The sequence below is a fragment of the Diceros bicornis genome, chromosome 2 (assembly GCF_020826845.1).
Source record: "Diceros bicornis minor isolate mBicDic1 chromosome 2, mDicBic1.mat.cur, whole genome shotgun sequence".
NCBI classification, from domain to species: Eukaryota; Metazoa; Chordata; class Mammalia; order Perissodactyla; family Rhinocerotidae; genus Diceros; species Diceros bicornis.
This window is the reverse complement of record NC_080741.1, coordinates 18,431,552-18,451,168: the sequence shown is the minus strand read 5'-3', so window position 1 is coordinate 18,451,168 and position 19,617 is coordinate 18,431,552. Positions and strand designations below refer to the sequence as shown.

The 19,617-nt window shown below is 49.8% G+C and overlaps 1 protein-coding gene across 1 annotated transcript in view; it reads right to left on the bottom strand.

Moving 5' to 3' along the window:
• Positions 1-19,617, bottom strand: part of SLCO2A1 (solute carrier organic anion transporter family member 2A1) — an 81,723-nt gene that overhangs the window by 42,919 nt on the left and 19,187 nt on the right. Inside the window, exon 2 of the mRNA XM_058552881.1 lies at positions 2,740-2,877. Within this exon, the coding sequence (XP_058408864.1) occupies positions 2,740-2,877 (138 nt within the window). The remainder of the gene's footprint in view (positions 1-2,739; positions 2,878-19,617) is intronic.

Genomic DNA, 19,617 nt, shown 5'->3' with positions numbered 1-19,617 from the left:
CTTCTGGATGCACTGTCCTCCACACCCGTTCCTTACTGCCTACCACAAAAGCTGGGAGCCTCGAGCTTGACCATGAAGGTCCCCTCTGATTTGGCTGCTCTCTGCTTTCCTGGTAAAACCCCTACTTTGCTACTTGGTCTGTTTCTAAATGCCTGGGTCAGAATCAACGGGAGTGTTGAAAGCCCTTTGGCTGAGTTCCTGTCCTATCTTCTCCACATACTCACCCATCCACCCTTCCCCCCGACACACAGACAGACACACACACACACAAATATGCACACAGACACACAGATGGATACACACAGACACATACACAGAGACACACACACAGTCTCACACACGCAGATCACAGATATACACATACAGTCATACACACAGACACACACAAATACTCAGATACACACAGACACAGATACACACACAGACAGACACACACACAATCCCACACAGACACATAGGATATTAGGTCCGAGGAATGAACTTTCTTATGGTATTTGTCTAAAACCACGCCCATAGAGATGGTCTAAAACCAGATTGTTGAAAAGATCATCTGAGTTTGGGAAAGAAAAGATTTAAGGAGTGAATTATCTTCATTTTTTATTGAACTATAAAAAAATCAACCTCATGTCATGGACTCTGCCACATGTCCCAGCTGGCTACTCCTTGCCCCTTTGCCCACATTTTTGTTCTAAGCATAGGAAAAACAGGAATGAAAATTTAACCATGGAAGACCATTGATTCAGCTACCATCTAGGCTGTGGTGGAGAGAGGATTACCCTACATGCTGGCTCTGATATTGATTAGTAGCAGTGCTAGAACACTGTGTTGAGAGGGATTCGGAGTCTGGACTCAGCAGGGAAGAGGACTGTGGTCGGTTAGTGATGCCTGACAGCGTCAGGATAGGACTGTGTTGACATGAATGTTAGAGACTTGTCTTCCCTGTGTCCTTTATGAGTGAGGACAACATATGCCAGGGCATTGTCAATGTCACAGGCCAACATTTATGAGGGTACATACTGTATGAGGGGTGCCCAGTCCCTGTTCTGTAGGAGAGCACAACCTACATGGAAAGGCAGACTAAGGGCATCACCAGGAAGCTCAAGACACAGATGCACAATCAGACAGACAGAGACACACGTGTGTACACACACACACAGATACACAGACATTAAAACACACAGACACAGACACACACAGAGAAAGCAGTGGAGGCGTGTACATGGCCAGGGAGTTCAAAGGAGAGGGTCTGAGGCCCATTGGGCCAGCAGGGACGACTGATGGGCTACAGGCTGCATATGTGCAAGTATGTGCATATCCCAGGTGTGAGGGAACAGCCCGCGTAGGGGGAGTGCATGCAGAGAGGGCACCAACAGAGATTCCAGCGATGTTGGGAGGACAAGGTTTTGGGCAGAGCAGGGCTTGTGGACAAGGGACTGGGGAGGGGCGGTAGAAGAGGTGGTTGGGGACTCAGAGGGAGGACTTAGCATGGCAGCCATCAGACAGGCCTGGGCTCAGATCCTGGCTGCACTGTGTACACACGTGTGGCCAACCTGGGATGGGGGACTTGGGCTTTCCTATGCGAGTTTCGTAGCTGGAAATAGGGCTATGAAGAGAGCCCTCCTCCTAGAACGGCAGGGGGATCAGGCACAGGGAGGGCATCCTGGCGGCACTGCTGTGCGGGCCATCGGGTGGAGAAGGAGTGATGGGCAAAGGGGCCTTTCCAGCCGGGAGCAGGTTGGGGGATGGGGAGACTGAAAGGTGATAGTGGTTGGGGGTGTTAGGAGACACCCCACTTCTTTTAGCGCTCCATCTCAGCAGCTGCCCTCAGGGAGCCCCAGTCTCTAAATTACTACATCACCCAGAATTGCACTAAGTGGAGGGAAGACCTAATTATGCTCCAGAGGAGCAGGGGCTCCCAGGAGGGCGAGGCCGCTGCCTCCACTGCAGAACAGTGGGCCTGGTGGAAAGATGAGAGAGAAGCCAGGCCTGGGAGCCCCATCTCCTCACCTGGAGCCGCCGAGGTTGCAGCCACGATGGAGGGAGGGGCACTGCTGCCTCCCCAGCCTCCTTCTCCTTGGCTTCCAGTGACTCCTAGCTGACCCTGCCCTCTGACCTCCTACCCCTGACCTCCTGGCCTACCCTATATTCCACTAACTTTGATGTGCAGTCACTGAGGGATCACATGAAATCCATGTTGTTGGGAGGTCACAGAGATCTGACCTTGTCTGGGAGTCAAGGCCATTGGGCAGCTCTGGCTCCTGTGACCCTCTTAAGATAGAAGCTGCCAGGCCTGGGGCTGTTTCCCCACCTGCATGCCAGGGGCTCATCTCCCCCTGGACTGGGGACAGGCAGAGGCCACATAAACACGTGGGTGGTCACACAACTCGATTAGAGGCAGAGTTTGGAGGCAGACAGCCCTGCACACATGGGACAAGCCGCTGCCCTTGCTGAGCCCCAGTGCCCTCATCTGTTGGAGGGAGGAGTGGAGCACCTGCTCGCAGAGCTGCTGTGAGTGGCCCTGAGGTCAGGCGCCGCCAGAGGCTCTCAGCTCAGTGCCCGGTGCAGGGAAGTTGCAGGAAATGTAGCTGCTCCCACCATGCCTGTTGCATCTGGCTGTCTCCATTCCCCATGTGTACATCCCAGCTTCCTGTTCCTCTCCTCCTCCTGGAGCCCCCTCCTGGACCCCGTGATCAGGGTGGTGCACGAGCGGGGTCCGATGGTCCAGAACCTCCTGCTTACCTCATTCAAGCTGGAAATGAGACCCGAGGAAGAACTGGAGAGGCCAAAGCGCTTCTCGATGGTGGTGAGGCTGCTCTTGAAGTAGGCGCTATACAGGAGCTGGCAGAGCTGCAGGAGGCCGTGGCAGAGCACGAACACCTGGCGGAAGAGACCTTGGCCCGTGAGGCCTGTGGACAGGGAGCCCTGGCCGCCCACCTTGGCCTTCCATTCTGGGGCCTCTGGGGCATGGAGGCCCAGCAGCCTAGCCTGTTTCCTCCCCTGTTACTTGGAAAGTACTTCACCGGGTGGTCCTGAGAGTGAAATGCCGTCATGGTTATACCCGTGTTTCACCCGCAGACCTACTCAAAGTGGTTAGCCATTCCCACCATTCCACCGTTATCATAAATGGCCCAGTAAAATCACAGGGTTGGGTAAGCACCTGTCCTCCCCACCACTACCAGGGAAGGGCCTGACTTATCAGCCATAGCCCAGGGAATTCGGCACCTTGAATTCTTCTCTGACAGCACCATTGAGGGCTGCTGCTCTGCCCTCCCTCCTGGGTCCTGTGAGGGCTGAAGGCCACTCTCCGGCCAATTCAGGTCACTCCCAGGGGCACAAACAAGCCCTAGGTCACATTGTCCCACTCCTCTTGACATATCCTCCCTTTCCCTTTCCCCCATCAACATCCATCCTCCAAGGCCCACCTCTGATACCCCAATGAGGCACTGCGATGGGTTCTCAAACCACTTGGTTTGAATGACTGTCCCCAGGCCTGTTATCACCTCTTATCAGGGTGTCTGTGATTGTGCCTGCTCCTTTCTAGGAGGATGACAAGGACCCTGGGAAGGCCAGGCCATGGTCTCTGCATCCCATCCTGCCCCATATGCCTTGTCCTGTGGTACGAGGAAATGTGAGTTCAGTTCCGTGGGGGACAGGGACAGATACATGGCAGGGAGGGTGGAGAGGGGTTTGTGGCATCTGGAGTTGGCTCCAGGCTGAGCGCTGGGCCTCCTGGGCTCTCGGCTATTGGGCCCGACCAGAGCAGGCTTAAAGCCAGGAGTCCCACAACCCCGAGCCCCCCTGGAAGGTGCCCCTTCTGGAGATCGCACTTTTCCTCCAGGGAAGGGTGGGGTGCCATTATGTTTCATAGTCAGCCAAAGCTCTTCCCTTAATTGAAGGGCTGGCATCTCAGGGGAGTTGCTGGGGCTCCACCTTCATTTCCGCTTCCTTGCAGAGCCCAGCCTACCCCCACTGCAGGGCCCCATGCCAGGCTGTGGGATCAGAGCTGACCCCTCTCCTACCTGCCAGGGCAGAGCCTTTGCGAGGCCAGCCTGGCGCTTCCAACAGGGCCAGCACTGTCTGTCTGTGCCCACGCAGCCATGTTGGCAGCCTCCAGATCCGAGAAGGTCATCACACCCACGAAATCAGACACCTTTCCAAACTGCCGTCTGCCCTGATCCCACGCAGCCACCTCACCCCTCACCGGTGGCAGAAGGACGCCATCCACCCGGATACAGAGGCAGCACTCCATCCCTGCATCCCCAAGGAGGCTCCGCTCTGCTTCATTTCATATTCACGGGAATTCTTAATAGTTTGTGATAAAGGTATTTTTGAAAATAATGTAGTTGCACTCTCTTCTACAACTGGGGAAACTGAGGTCCAGAGAGGGGGAACCCGAGGGCCTCACACAGCACCTTGCATGTAGTAGGCACTCTGGCTTAAGTGCCAGGCACTTGAGCTGCCTGGAGTGGACCAGTTCTGGCCCTGCCTCACACACGACGGAGCAACCATAGACAACACCCCCTCTTGGGCCTTTGGTTTCCCCACCTATGAGGTAAGTGGGCTACTTGGTGGTTCTTAACTCAGCTTTGGTTCATAATCAGCTGGTGGTGGGGCGGTGTCTTTGAAATAGAGAGGCCAGGCCCAAGCCCAGGCCTACCGAATCAAAACTGGTAGAAGCGCAGCCCCAAACGCGTTATTTGGAAAAGCTCCTCCAGCAGAATCTGATGGGCAATGGGCGTTATGATGAGACTAGAGGACATGTTCTGGCTCCGACCATTTGTGTGCGGAGAGTAAGATGTGAAGATTAGGAAGAGAAAAACAAACCAAATGGAGACATCCCCTAATCTATAGGAGTTTCCACTATAAAGTAGAAAGGAAGACAGGAGCTGTGGAACAGGCTGACAGGAAAGCAACACAAGATGGTGAGGGTGATGGTGACGATGAGGGGGAGAGTGTGAGGATTTGTCCAGGTCAGATCATTTTCCATGGACACAGGGCATCAGTGCATGCTTGAGCCCTGAGGCCCTGGTCCAGGCCAGAGACAGGAAGGAGGCAATTCCGTCCTGGATGCCTTGCCAGATCCTCTTCTGACCATCCCCTAAGGCTAATGCCCCCAGACTACTGCCCATAGTCCCCTTGTCTGGACATGGCACCCTTCCTGCACACACTCATTGGAAATCTCATTTGTGGGGCCCACATCTCAGTCCCTTATCCAGAACTTTCCCCAGAGCTTTACACTCAAGCCCATCCCACTGTCTACTGGACGTGTCCACCTGGACACTATCAGACCCCTCGGACTAATCACTTCCCAAATATGGCTTATTGTCCTCCCCCACAAACCCCTCCTGTTTTTCCTTCATCCCCCATCGCCTTCACTCAGTTCCCCAACTCAGAAACTGCGAATCTTCCCAGATGCCCCCGTTCCTCACCCCTGGCATCTGGCGCCATTGCTAAGCCTTGTGATTTCTTTTGTGTGCCTCTTGTACTTGACCTGCCCTTCACCTCCAGGTCATGCCTTGCCTCAGGCCCTTTCCTCTCTCCCCTAGATTACTGCAACAGCCTCTCACAGGTCTCCTGTCTGCCCTCTTCAAACCTTCCACCCCACCACCCCAGAAAGAGCTTTCTCAAACACAAATGTGAGTAGGTTACACCCAAATTAACACCTCTCACTGGCTCCCCACGTCCCACAAGATAAAAACCACCGCCCTTGGCATGGTGTCCCAGACACTACCATCCTAGACCTTGCCTGCCTCTTTTGCTCCATATCCTGCTGTGGCTGATTGTATTTTACAAAGACGCTGACATCAGTATCTCCCACCCCACATACACCTCTTTCAATGTGACAATGACATTCCTTCATCAAGTGAGGGGGTCTGTGCTCCCTTCCCTTCAGTATGGGTCAATCTTAGCTACTTGCTTCTAATGAAGAGAACGAAGCAGAATCGATGCTATGTGACCTCTGAGGCTAAGTCCTGAGTCGATAGAGAATCCACCTGGCTCTTTCTCTCTTGGGACCCTTGGAACCCAGACGTCACATTGTAAGGAAGCCCAGTCTTCCCAGCTCATGGAGAGGCCACGTGTTGGTGTAACAGCCGACAGCTCCAGCTAAAGTTTCAGCCTGCTGCCAGCATCAACTGCCAGACATGTTACTGAGTGAGCCTTCAGAGGATTCTAGCTCCAGCCTTCAATGCCACATGGAACAGAAATGAGCTATCCTCATCACATCTTATACAGATGGCAGATTCATGAGCAAACCAAATGCTGTCATTGTTTTAAGCACTATGTTCTGGGTTGCTTGTTATGCAGCACTAGATAACTGCAACATCTTTCCTTTCAAAATTCATCGAGGTCATACTACTCAAGTTCCCCACAGGACACATTCATTGTCTGTCTTTGCTCACAATCTGCATAGAATCATCTTCCCCTTCTTAACTCTTCCTCGCCCGTCAGTGGTCCCCTTGCCGAGCATGGGGCTCAGTTATGTGTTTAGTTTAAGGTTTTCTAAAAATGGCAGCACCCTGTTGCTGACTTCTGTGCAGAGGCATCTTGATGGCTTGGCACATGGCTGATATTAAGGGCAGCATCCAGCAGAGGAGTGAGGGCTGTCATAACAGCCTAGGGGAGAGAGAATGAGGGCTGGACCAAAGGCTGGGGCAGTGGGGATGTGGGGAGGGACCTGATCCAGGGCTCCTGCAGGTGGAGGAAAAGGTGCAGCATTTCCAGCCTGAGGGCCAGGAAGGGGGCAAGGCCACGTGTGGAGACAGGGGGCCTGGGAGGAGGAGTGTACATGGAGAGGAGGACGGTGAATTCAGTTTTGGAACACCTGAGTTTCTGAGCATAAAGCTCAGAAAAGACCCGTCTCCATCTAACCAAATGAGTAATGAATTAACAGGAGTGACTAATCTTTGCGAAGTTCCCCATCAGGCTCACGAGAGGAAGGTGAGGTCAGCGGGAGAGAAAATCGGTCTCAGAACTTTTCCTGAAAGATATGCCTTTGCTCTTTCCAGTAAATACAGAAATTCCCCAATTTCTCCCCCCAGATGCTGAGTGGAAGGCTCTGCCTAGAGTCAGCTGGCATCTTTCCACAGCCCACGTCCTCTCACAGAGCCAACCTCACCGCCAGCTGTTGGCCACTACAGCCCTGTCTGGTCTGGTGCCTTCGGCGTGCCCTGGCAGAAGTGCAGGCATGCATCTGGGCCCCCGGGTTCCGGTGGATTCAGCAGATGGGGACGAATGAGATACATGGCTGCAGGGGAGGGAAGGGCAGGGAGAAAATGCCAGGAAAAGAGAAAGGAGAGGATGCATGGTTCCAGCAGAGCTTTCTGGTCAGAGCCACTCAGGGTCACAGCCATCTGGCCCCACCTACTGAGCTTATGTGGATGGGACCCTGGGACCATGACCCAGCAGCTTCAACTTCCCAAGTAGCTGCTGCCTGGCCAGAATGAGATGGGGCAACACTCGACACAATGCAGGCGAAACAGAAATCCATCCCTCGAGGAGAACATGAGGTTTAAGAGTATATGTAGATGGATTGGAGGGAGAAGGAAAAGGGTTGCTGGTTGGGTTGCAACCCACCCTCCACCATCATTTAGACAAGATAGAGTTATGGGTTTTGACGGTTTGGGTTTTGGAGTCCAACAAGCCTAAGTTTAAATCCTGACTCTGTATGGAATGTGTGACCTTCGACTGTGTATTTGACCTCTCTGACAGCAGTTGCCCCACAGGTAAATGGGAGCTAGGATAATACCTGTTAACGTTGCTATTGTAAGGCTTGCACAAGAGAATGTATTTAAAGCACCTGGCACCCTGCCTGGCCCACAGCAAATGCTCCACATGCCAGAGGATAGTTAATAAGCTGAGGCTTCCTCCACTCCCGCCTCTTGCCCAAGTCTTTGAACCTCTGCTGCTTTCAGTTCTCCTGTGGCATGAGAACTCCAGAACAGAATTTCCCACGTGTTACGCGGAACACCACTTGCTTGGGAGGCTCCAGTTGAAAGGATTCCCAGGAGAAAAAAGTTTGGAAAACTTCGCATACTCTAATCCTCCCTCATGAATATTTACAATTCATATTAGCATATTAAAGCCTCTGAGAAAACCTTCGGTAAAGACCTGCTTAACTTTGTTTTACCCAGTTTTCTCAATGCTTCTTTAACCAATGGACCCCCCCCACCCCATGTACACTTTTTAAAAAAGTTTATTATAACAGATACTAGCATTCTGCAAAATATGCTTTAGGGAAAGATACCATGTCCCTTTTGGAAAGCAGCTTATGGTAAAATCTGTATCTTGTGATTTCTTCACGAAAGGAAAAGAAAGTAAAGATATATTACATGGATTGTATTATCTTCTTTAAAACAGCACACCATCACTTTCTATCTCCTCACTCTTTTTTTCTTTTCCATAGCACTTACTCCTTCCTAAAATTACATCACGCATCCCACTCCTCACTGATGGACATCTCTCCCAACCAGAGTGTAGACTTCACGGAGGAAGGATGATGTGTGTTTTTTAGAGTACCTCATCCCTGTTGCCTAGAATGACGGCTGGTCCAGAATCGGGGCTCAGTCATTGTCGAGTGAACAAATGTGTCTTTAAATACTCTAACTGATGAACTTTGCTCCAGAATATGCATCCATCAGAGTTGCTGTGTGGGAGGCTGCAGATTTGTTCCAATGATCTGTCCTCAGTCATTTCTGAGTTCTCCCTTCAATCAATCTACAAGCTACAGAATTTACAAGGCACAAACCAGCATTTGTCAGCTTAACTGCCTCACTTATGTACTTGGCTCAACTCTAAATCATTTTCGGATATTTCTAAACCCACACTAAAAAGTTAAAGATTTGCATTTATGTACGAAGGTACTTTCTGGGGCGGTAGAAATATTTTCTATTTTGATTGTGGTGGTATTTACACAGATGTATGCATTTGTCAAAACTCATCAATCATTTAAAATCTGTGCATTTTATTATATGTAAACCCTACCGCAATAAAGTTGGAAATTAAGGAAAAATTAATTTTAAAAAGATTTGCAACTATGGAGGTATTCAAAATAATGTTCTGAGGCTTTGAAGGGAATTCCACAGTTTTTTTGTTTTAAATATTATGAGCATTGGCAATGTCATTGGAATAAATTTGTTTATTCAAGGGGCCCACTTTGAAAGGGTCGAAACCCATGTAAATATCTAAGTTTGCGTGTGTGTGCTAATGTCAACATCTAGGTTTTTGTGTGTGTGTTAAAACTACACACGTCTTTAGGCACATCTTGTAGAAGGAAGCTCGAAGAGAAAGCTAATGCAGGGGAACAACATTCTTTCTGGGCGTGGTGGGAAGGAAGCTCTAAGATTTCTAAATGCTCATTCTCACAGCTCCATTCTTTCTCCAATCCTAGCAAACACGAAAAGGAAGCTCAGAGAGGAAGGAAGCAAGGAAATCTGAGTGATCATGAAGATCTTTTTTCCAATAAAGAGCAATCTTTTTACCACTTGTGCCAAAGAGCTAAGAAAGGCTGAACAGATGCTGAGATGCCAAGGGAAGGTTCAGGGTGGAGCCCCAGGCCCCAGCCAAACTTCAGAGATGTAAGTAATAGGACCATGAAGGTAAACCATACGGACAAGGAGGGACCCCCTCACAGCTCGGGATGAATGAGAAAGGCTCAAAGTGCAGCCCTGACGTGGTTTCCTTTGCTCTTCACGTTCATGAGACTCTTTTCCAAACTAAGCATTAGAACTATGATGTGAGGCATCTCATCAGGGTTCCAGGGTCACGGGGCAGAAGTTCTGAAATGTGATCCCCATAGGGTTATCACCTGTTTAACCACTGACTCTGCTCCCAACCAACTCTGATTTTGTCCACACACATCCTGGGGAAGGCAACACTCCAGAAAATTCCCCCCATGCCTTATGTCCACAAGGATATGATGTCTCTGAGATAATTTACTGTACTGAAGAAGCCCAGGATTGGGAAGAAAACCATTCATGAGCAGGACAAGGGGCTGGACTGCGACACAGGCTGTGACCTCCCAGTTTGGAACAACTGCTTCTATCCACAAATGGAAGCTGTCAGAATCTAAATGGACCTGTTCTCCAGAAGGAAGGAAGGAAGCGAGGGAAGGAGAAGAGGAAGGGAGGGAAGGAGGCGGGGAGATTGAAGAAAGCAAAGAAGAGCACAGTGAAACCGTATTCTCACCCTCCCCAGCAATGCAGGGAGTTCAGGAGTGTGCTGAGGGCCACTCTGCAGTCCTCTGAGTGAGGGAGGAGACTCTGAGGTGCTGCTTGCTTGAGTTCCTCCAACCTTCGGGAGTCAAAATCTGGCCCCAGAGTCCCTTCTGTTCCTCCTCTCTCTAGGCTGGAGCTGACTGCACCCCAGACAGGCAGGAATACCTCTGAGGCTCACACATCTCTTGGGAAGCACCAGAACTGCGCAGCCATGCTGACAACCTCTGTCTTTAGTTTTTCTGTTGATTACATCCACGCATTTCAAAATAATATGCTTGTTCTGCAATTTCTTGATTTATCACTTTAGGTTGCATGCCATTCTAGAAGAGGACTGAGCTCACTTATTCTCGCATCTCCCACCTCTCTCCCCCATCCTGCCAACTTCTAATAGTTCTGTCCATATTCGTATCATTATTGGATCACTTCACTTTGTGGCAAGCGAGCTGGGAGCCCCAAGAAGCAGGGCTTCCCTCCTGGGTGCACACACCCAACTAGCTGATGGGTCCTCCATTCACGGGGAGAAGGTTGGATGTGTTTCCCTGGGGCAAAGGGCTGCTCTGTGTTAACCCCTCGCGGTTCAGCTTCACTTCCCATTTCTGCCTTCTGCCACACCCGCCCACTTTAAATCTGTTGCTCTCCAGGGCTGTGCCAAGTCCAAGGGCTCCCCGCAGTGTAGGCCCCATGCATGCACTTGAGAACCTGCCTTCCTCCACTCTACTTCATCCATTGACGCTTTCCAACCGCCTTCCATCTTGCTGAAATTATTGAAATTTTTCATCCAATCATAATCTCTCTCCCTTTTTTTTTTTTCTGTTATTGGTTTTCACCACTTTTTTATTCATTACTTTCATTATAATGAGGGTGTTGCAGATGAGGGGACACAAACATGCTGAGTCTGCCACCTTGAATTATAAACCCAATCTATTTCCTGATACTAAGCCTAGCAAATAAATTAATAATTCTGTCCCCTCTTTTTCAATGGGGAAAAAAAGTAGTGTACTCTCGTCAGGGGACTAAGTAGTCAAACCGAAAAGTGTACCGGGTCCTTCTCCACCACTCTCCCTTCCTCTACACTCATACATCCTGATACCTCGTTTACTTGACTAGAATCTTCCAAAGTGCTTGGTGTGTCTCCAATAGATGGCACGTGGCCAGAGAGTGGTGCTGGCTCTGGATGTCTGCCCGTCTCCCCTTATATTTCTGTTTTTCCGTGTCTCTACCTCCCTAGCCCATTCTTAGTCCTGGTTGGCAGCTCACCAAATGGGTCAGACCTGGGAGGTGAGGCTCCAGAGGCCCTAATGTGATGGGGACAAAGAAGGGAACTCAGAAGGGGTGACCCCTGGCTATTTCTTAATGACCTCAGAGATGCAGGCATCTGAAAGCGGAGGAGGGTCTCTGAGTTGGCTCCTCTGAGGCCCACCTGAGAGGCCCCTAAGAGCCGGAGAGGAGAGAGGGGTCCTTTTCCCTGCCCTGCCAAAAGAAGAAGAAGGAAGCAAAGCAAAGACTCAAATGTGTCCTGGAATGAAGGCCGCCTTCAACCAGTTGGCCTGCTTACCCCTCCTGTACCTTCTGTAGGGTGTGACTTTGGATCCAAACCACGGCCTGGTAGTCCCAAAGGAGGATGTCTCTTTTAAGAAGTGATTCAGGAAATCAAATATGTTCCTATGCAGGAAGAATGCTTGAACAAGATAAAGTTCAGAGATTCAAAATAGCCAGCCTAGGGTCAAAGTTGATGGTATTCATAGTAGCAATAATAAAAGCTATCTTGAGTTTTATTAGTATTATGAACTAGAAATGCCTTTGATAAGACAGGGTTCTGGGGGCCCTTGGAAGTATAAAAATCAGAACAGTCTAAATAGAAAAACATAAATTTCCATCACAGCTTCCTTGTTCCTTAAGAGGGAAGCAGCCAGGCTGGAGAGTTGGAACTGGGATCCTGCTGAGGGGGAGGCCAGGGGAGCCAGGCCCCTGGCAGTTCTCTCACTGTCTAGTGTAATTTTTCTCTCCAGCGCCCCCTCGTCGGCATCTACTGTCCAGAGAGTGACCTTACTGTCTGGCAAGGTTCTCCTAACATGACAGAGAAAGGCCACTCTCTGAGGCCTGTGGGAGCTGCTGCAGGGAGGACGGGAGCCTCAGAGGAGGCCAGGAGGCCACAGGAAACCACAACAGGCACAGAGGAGCATCGTGCTGAGGTGGACTCTCTCCCACCTTTCACACCGCCTGGGGTCCTGGCCGATGCACCCCTCGGAGCCAGGTCCTGAATGAATCGGATTAGATGAGGATCTTTCAGCCATTTTTCAGCTTAGTCCACTCAGCTTAGACAGAATCTCACCTGAAGGCCTCTGTGTAAGATTAAATTAAAATGGACACTAGAAGTCCCAATCTGCATAATTCTCTAGGTTATGTTGTTATTTTCTGTGGTTGCATTTTGTATTATTATGAGCTGGAAAGGCCTTTGATAAGACAGTGTCCTGGGAGCCCTTGGAAGTATAAAGATCAGAACCATCTGTAAAGAAACACGTGGATTTCCATTACAGCGTCTTGTTGTGTACAGCACATAAAAGAGAGGTCGACGAGCTTTCTAGGTCCTAATACTGGTAACCCTCAAACACTTTTGGCTGTGGTTGTTTTGTTTTGTTTTTTTCCTAGTGGTGCTTGTCTGAAGCTCAGACCTAGAGATGGAGAAGGCAGATGGCTGGATTGATCTGGTGGCATTTGTGACAGAAGATGAAATGAAAGAGCAAAGGGCGAGACTGCCCGAGGTGACCAGGACCTGCAGTCTGGGCTTTAGAAATCATAGATTAAAAAAAAAAAATTCTAGAAGAGATGAAACATGAGCACATGAGACTAGATGAATTTATCAGATTAGTCAGAAGCATAGTGCTCAAGGTTTCCCAGAAAAATAAAAACTTTGAAACAAAATTATCATTGACATTTATATAAATATGTGTCTAAATTCCTCTACAGAAATTCCCAAAGTCATTTCTTTTTTTAAGTCAGAAAAGCTTTCCTTTATGGAGAATAAGTGCCATTTGTCTTTTTTTGGAAGTTGGCACAAAAGTAATTTGTTCAGTTGAAATAAGGCACCATTAGGAAACCTGCTTTGAATCCATTTATGGCGGGAAAAGAACATCCAGACAGTATTAATATGGAAACTTCACCTATTTGATATTCTTCCTGTTCTTTGCAGTAACAAGAGGATGTTAATATTTTCCCTCCCCTCCCTGAAGGGTTTGAAGATTAACCCCTCCCTTCCTGCCCTCAAGGAAAGGAAGCTGGTTTTTCAGAGAGAGAGAAAGTGAGGAATGGGGATGTGGTGCCAGAGGAGCCCAGGACCCTGGGAGCTGATCCCCAGGAAGCCAGCCAGGAAGGAGGGACCCCACTGCCCAAGAAGGCTGGCTCATGCCACAGGGAGGCACTGAGGGGCTGTCTTCACATCATCTCATTTGTTTGTTTACTTATTAATTTCTGTCTCCTCGTTTGTCAGTCTTGGTCATCCTGTATCTTCTGCATCTGGCTGACTATCCGGCACGTGAAAAATGTTCTATAAATATTTGCTGCATAAAGTCAATCTTCCTACCACCCTGAGAGGTACGTATGATTCTTTTAGTTTATGGATGAGGAAACTAAGGTTCAGGGAAGCTTACAAATTTGTCTCGTATCACACAGTTGGTAAATCCACCATCATTCTGCTCCACCGAGCTGCCCAATCTGATGAGAGTTTGAGGGAAGGAGGCATCGCGGACGTTGCTTTACCAAGATTGCCAGTTACCTAACTGCCAAATGCAGTGGGCTCTCTGGGGATCGCTTTACCTGAGTTCTGAGCATTTGACACTCTTGGTCCCCCTCACTCTGTGTGATGGCACCTGCCTCCCTGGTGCTCTTGCTCTCTCTCCAAATGTTCCTTCTTAGAAATCCTTGTGGGAGCCCTTTTCTGGCTCCCAGCCTGATGTGGATGGTATCTGGCTTTGTTCTAATGTTCTAACCCCTTTTGCCCGTCTCTCCACACGTGCTAGCTCTGGCGTCCTAGTCACCCACCCGCGGGGTCATCCTCAGCAGCATCCTGAAGCCTCCAGTCCACAGCTAGAGTGCAGACCTCCCTCCTCAACCCAGGCTTTGCAGTAAACTGCCTCCCATACATTTCAACTTTGGCTCTGGATCAGTATCTGAAATTCAAGTCCCAAGTTATTGTCATTACTGTCCCTCCTCTCAATTCCAGTTCTTGCCCTGGTGCTTCAAGCTCCAAACCAAGACTCAAATCTACCCCACACTCTCCATCTCCACTGCCACCCTCCAGTCCAGGTCCCCGTCAGATTCCAACTGGCCACCCTCACACGTTCCTACCCCTTTCCTAAGCCCAATCCTTCCTCCTTCCAATCCATTCTTTAACCAGCAGCCAGAGTCATTTTTTAAGAAACTTTAAGTATTCTTCAAGAAACTTTATTTAAGTATAACATTCACACAAAAAAGTCACAAGTCATAAGGGTACAGCTTGATAAAATTTCACAAACCGAGGACACCTGAGGGACCAGTACCCACATCGAGAAACAGAACGTTTCCAGCTTCCCAGGAGCCCCCTAGCGCCGTTCTCAGTCAGCACCCACCACCAGGGTAACGACTTTCCTGACTTTTGGCAGGGCAGGTTACTTTGCCTATTTTATACTTGACAGAAATACAGTCATATAGTATGTTAGCGTGATCTTCTGAGATCAGAGCCTGTCATGACCCTGTGAAAAACCCTCCAATGGACTCGCACCACCTCAGATTAAAATCAAGCAAAGTAGGGGCCACCCCGGTGGCGTAGTGGTTAAGTTCGCGTGCTCAGCTGCAGCGGCCCGGGGTTCATAGGTTTGGATCCCGGGCGGGGACATATGCACCACTTATCAAGCCATGCTGTGGCAGGCGTCCCACGTATAAAGTAGAGGAAGATGGGCACGGATGTTAGCCCAGAGCCAGTCTTCCTCAGCAAAAAGAGGAGGATTCGCAACAGATATTAGCTCAGGGCTGATCTTCCTCACACACACAGACAAAAAAAATCGAGCAAAGCCCCCAGCTACAGGGCCCTCCCTGCTTCGGTCCTCATCTGCCCGCTCTCACTGTGCTTCCCACAGTGGCCTCCTCTCGGGTCCCAAGCTACCTACAGTCAGTCTGTGCTAATAAGCAGTTGAAATTTGTAGCTGAGTGGAAAGGTCATGGCCCTTGTGAGATGGTGTGTTGCCTCAGAGCCTTTGGGGGTGGGGGCCTTCTCTACCTGGGAGTTCTTTACTCCCACCCCCTCCCTTGGTTAACTTCTACTCACCTATCTTTCTCGGGGCAAAGAATGTCACTCCTGTTACACATTCTCCATTGTTCCTTCAGGGCACTGAGCCCAGATTGCAATTACAACCACCTCGAGTGTTTCAGGCCCTGCGGCAGTGCTGGCACCCAGCACATACCTGTCACCAGCCAGGAGGGTGGAGGAGGGAAATGACCACAGATCGCTCCTGCTACTTTATGAGAAAGAGGTGATCTGCTCGGCAAATATTTAATGATGAACAAATCAATGGGAAAGAAATTTCAGTGAATGATACCACCAGTTACCTAGGCACCCATAAGTCATAAGAAAGCGGATGTAAAATTATCACAATAGACTGTAAATTCTTTGTAAAAATAGGTATTGTTTTCCTTCTACGGTATCCGTTTATCTCCCCACAGACCTCTGGAGGCTAGTAAGTTACTTAGCAAACCCTTGTAAATTCTTTCACTTTCATCAGAGTTATGCCCAGGGCCAGCTCCATATTAGAGCTCCCAAATATTTCCATTTGGAGAGATGAAACCCTGGACCCATTTTCAACTCTTTGCCCTGCCAGGTGTTTTAGCAGAGAAGGGGCTGGCAAGCAGCTCTGAACAGTGAGGAGGGGGGTGTCTAGGTATTGTGAGGGGCCTGAGGAGGTTTCATCAGGACAGGAGGACAAAGAAGGAGCCCTTGCCCAGGGAAATCCCTGCTCCGGGCAGCCTGCGCCCACCCACTACCAGCTCGGCCTCAGCAGCAGCAGCTCTGGGAAGACCATCCCACAACCCCCCACAGAGTCTGCCGAGTTCCTGATCAACCACAGCACGCCCAACCCAATCAACGCCACAGTGGAGGTCTGAGAACAAAGCTCCAAGAACCAGTAATAGAGTCAACAACAGCAGACACTTGACAGAAGGTGAGCACATGGCTCACCGTGAGAGGCCAAGGCATGGACGTGCATGGACACCTGTCAGCCCTGACCCCAGGCACGATGCTGGGCTCTGCTCATTGTTAGCATTGTCCCCTCTCGTTGCTCCGATGTCAGAGTTCCTCCTGAGGCTACGGCATTCCGGAGTTGCACACTCATGCAACAGATAGGTGTGCTCAGCCGGCCACCCCCAACCCCCACAGGCGCACAGAGGCAGGGACTCCCCTGCCACAGCCCTGTCACTGTTTTCCTCCACGGGAACATTCTCACACCCGTCCTGATTACCCTGGCATCCCCCTGCCTGCCGAGGGACATAGGATTCACAACCACGGGCTGTTCTCATGGGTGCCCACTCCCTTCCAAGACCCCATCACTCCAAAAGTGATGGCAGCTCCCTAAAAACTCGGTCTCGTGTGGAGCAGGCCCTTGACAGCCAGGATAAGATGTTCAGGGGAAAGAAAAGGAAAACCCAACCAGCAACAGAACAGATTGTTCGACAGAGGGAAATCGCCACACTCCTGTGGTCATTCCCTCCCTCTGCTGTTCTGGCGGCAGGTGGAAGAATGGTGGAGGAAAGGCTCTTTGTCTAACATTCAAGTCTCTCTGTCCTATCAGACACCTCAAGAGAATGAAATGTCCTCCCTAAGAACTAAACTGTGAGCACAATTCCAGATTCCACCACTTGACCTCCTGTAAATCATAGGAGGACACGTAACCTGGCAGGCTCTGTTTCCCACTGATTAATGACAGTCCAAATACTAAAGATATGGACCCAAAGGACTACACCACCTGCAGTGACTCTGGGCAGGGAAGCCGAGATGTCTGTCCTCGTGGGCCTGCCCTTCACCTCCCCACAACCCCCTCTCCCCTCCAGCCCCGCATGTGGTCCCCCAGCACTCTTTGTTACCATCCTCACAACTGATCTCATGTCTCTCTCCATCCTACTCCTTCTGCCTCTGGACTCACAGCAGAAACCTGAGTGCATTCTCTACCACCTACACTGCCCCCAGCCTCCTTGCTGGGTATTATGGGTTGAATTGTGTCCTCCGAAAAGATATGTCGAAGCCCTAATCCCTGATACCTGTGAATGTGACATTATTTGGAAATAGGGTCTTTGCAGATGTAATCAAGTTAAGGTGAGGTCACACTGGAATAGGGGGGTCCTAATCCCATGACTTTTGTCCTTATATGAAAAGGAAGTTCGGATAAGAAACACACAGGACAATGGAGGCAGAGAATGGAGTGATGTGTCTACAAGCCAAGGAACACCAAGGATTTCTGGCAATCACTAGAAGTGCAGGAGACATGCCCTGTGACCCCCTTGGTCCTCATTCCCTCAGTTCAGTGACAGAATCCTGTCCGTCTGGCCCAAACATCCTCAGCTGACCCTACCAGAAACCTGTCCACCTTTCCTGGCCCCATCACATTTCCTCCTCCAGCTCCAGGGAGAGTCTGCTCTCACCTGCTCTCCAGGTGACTGAGGAAGCAGATTGCTTTATTTTTTAATTGTTCAAGTTCCCCTGAATTCACCCAGCTATTTCCTTAATTCCTCTATTACTCATTTATTGTCCACTGTGGACAAACACCATGACAGCCAAGGCCTCCTGTGCTGGTTGTCCATTTCCTGCCTCACCTCTGCTCCCATCCTTGATTTGTCATGTCTTTGGGCTCCACTCCCTGCTCTGGGCATCCCCTTTCTCATTGCCAGGCTCTTCTGCCTTCCATCCACAGCTGGAGGGTCCTGACTGCTCATGTTCCATGAGAATTTTTCCCAAATGCACAGACCTTTCTTCTGTGGGAGCCAAATAGCTACAAGAAGCCCATGTGAAATGGAGCGGGCCTTCCTTCTCTCTACAAACTGAAACTGTTTCCCCTCTTCCTTTTGAAGCTGTCACGTAGAGTGCCCTGCCTTCTTGGCTGATGATAAATTCTCACAAGTAGCAGAGAGTCAGTCTGTAGGCATTTCTCCACCAGCTTAAGAATGCCAACTCACCAATTTTTCTAGACTTTATAAAGGACAGAGATCCAGATTGATTTGCTTTTCCAGACTTTTCCTTTTCCAGACTCATTCTAAACCTGTGCTTGCCAGCAGGCATACCTGTAGGAGGCCTCCTTACCTTGCATGGCTGGCTCAGGAAGGCAGCAGCAGCCCTGTCACACTGAAATTATGTCTATTCCTTGAGCCCATCTCTCTTCATCTGGGTTCCGACTCCTTGTGCGTGCTGCCCTCTGCCTGGAACACTCTCCTGCCCCCTCCCTTGCCTCCTTGCTGGCCTAACTCTGACATCCCTGTCAAGCTCTGTTTAAACTTCACTTCCCCAGGAACCCTTCCTGGTCCCTTATCTAGGCTACTCCCCTGCTGACACGCTCCTATAGGGACCTGCATGCCTCTCTCTCTAATGCCACCACACTTGTGATTCCAGGGCAATTGTGGTTGTATGGGGGATCCACTCCTGAAGACCTCACTTAGTTCAAAACACAAAGTCAAGACTTACTCCTTCACTGGATGCCGTGTCTCCCTATGATGGCAGAAATGGCACCTCACTCTGGCAAAGGTGCAGACACAGTTTACAATTCCCTTGGCCTGCCAGCTTTGACAGATCTTATTGGGGACTGTGTGTGTGTCTGGTGGTGGTGGTGGTGGGGGGTGCATTATTGCTAATTTTGCCCAGAAGGAACATTTGAAATAATGTGATAAGCAAATATTTGTTGAGTATCATTTTAGGCCAAGCACATCCCAGGGGAGACAAATAGCCAAGCAGGGCTAGACCACCCTGGGGGCAGTTTGTAAATAAGATGAGGTATATGTACCCAATACAAGTGATACAAGTAATGGTGCCAGAGGCATTCAGAACACCAGAAGGTGAGAGAGAGGTCCCTGGAGAAAGCAAAGTTGGGGCTAGGTTTTTGAGGATGAGGAGAATGTCAGAAAGCGGAGAGGGAAAAAGGGGGTCATCCTAAGCCCAAGAAACAAGATGAGGAATGGAAAAACACAAACATGATTGGGGTCAGGAAATGATCTGGTTAGTCCAAGAAAGTTCTGGCTAGGTGAGAGGAGAAAACCAAGTCAAGAAAGAGGATTGATGACTGAGAGGGGCCACAGAATTTTATTTCTCTCTGGCCATCACTGAAGACTTCTGAGCAGGGATGACGCACGTCGAACATTTTAGAAAGGTTAATCTGTAACAAGGTGAAGGATAGAG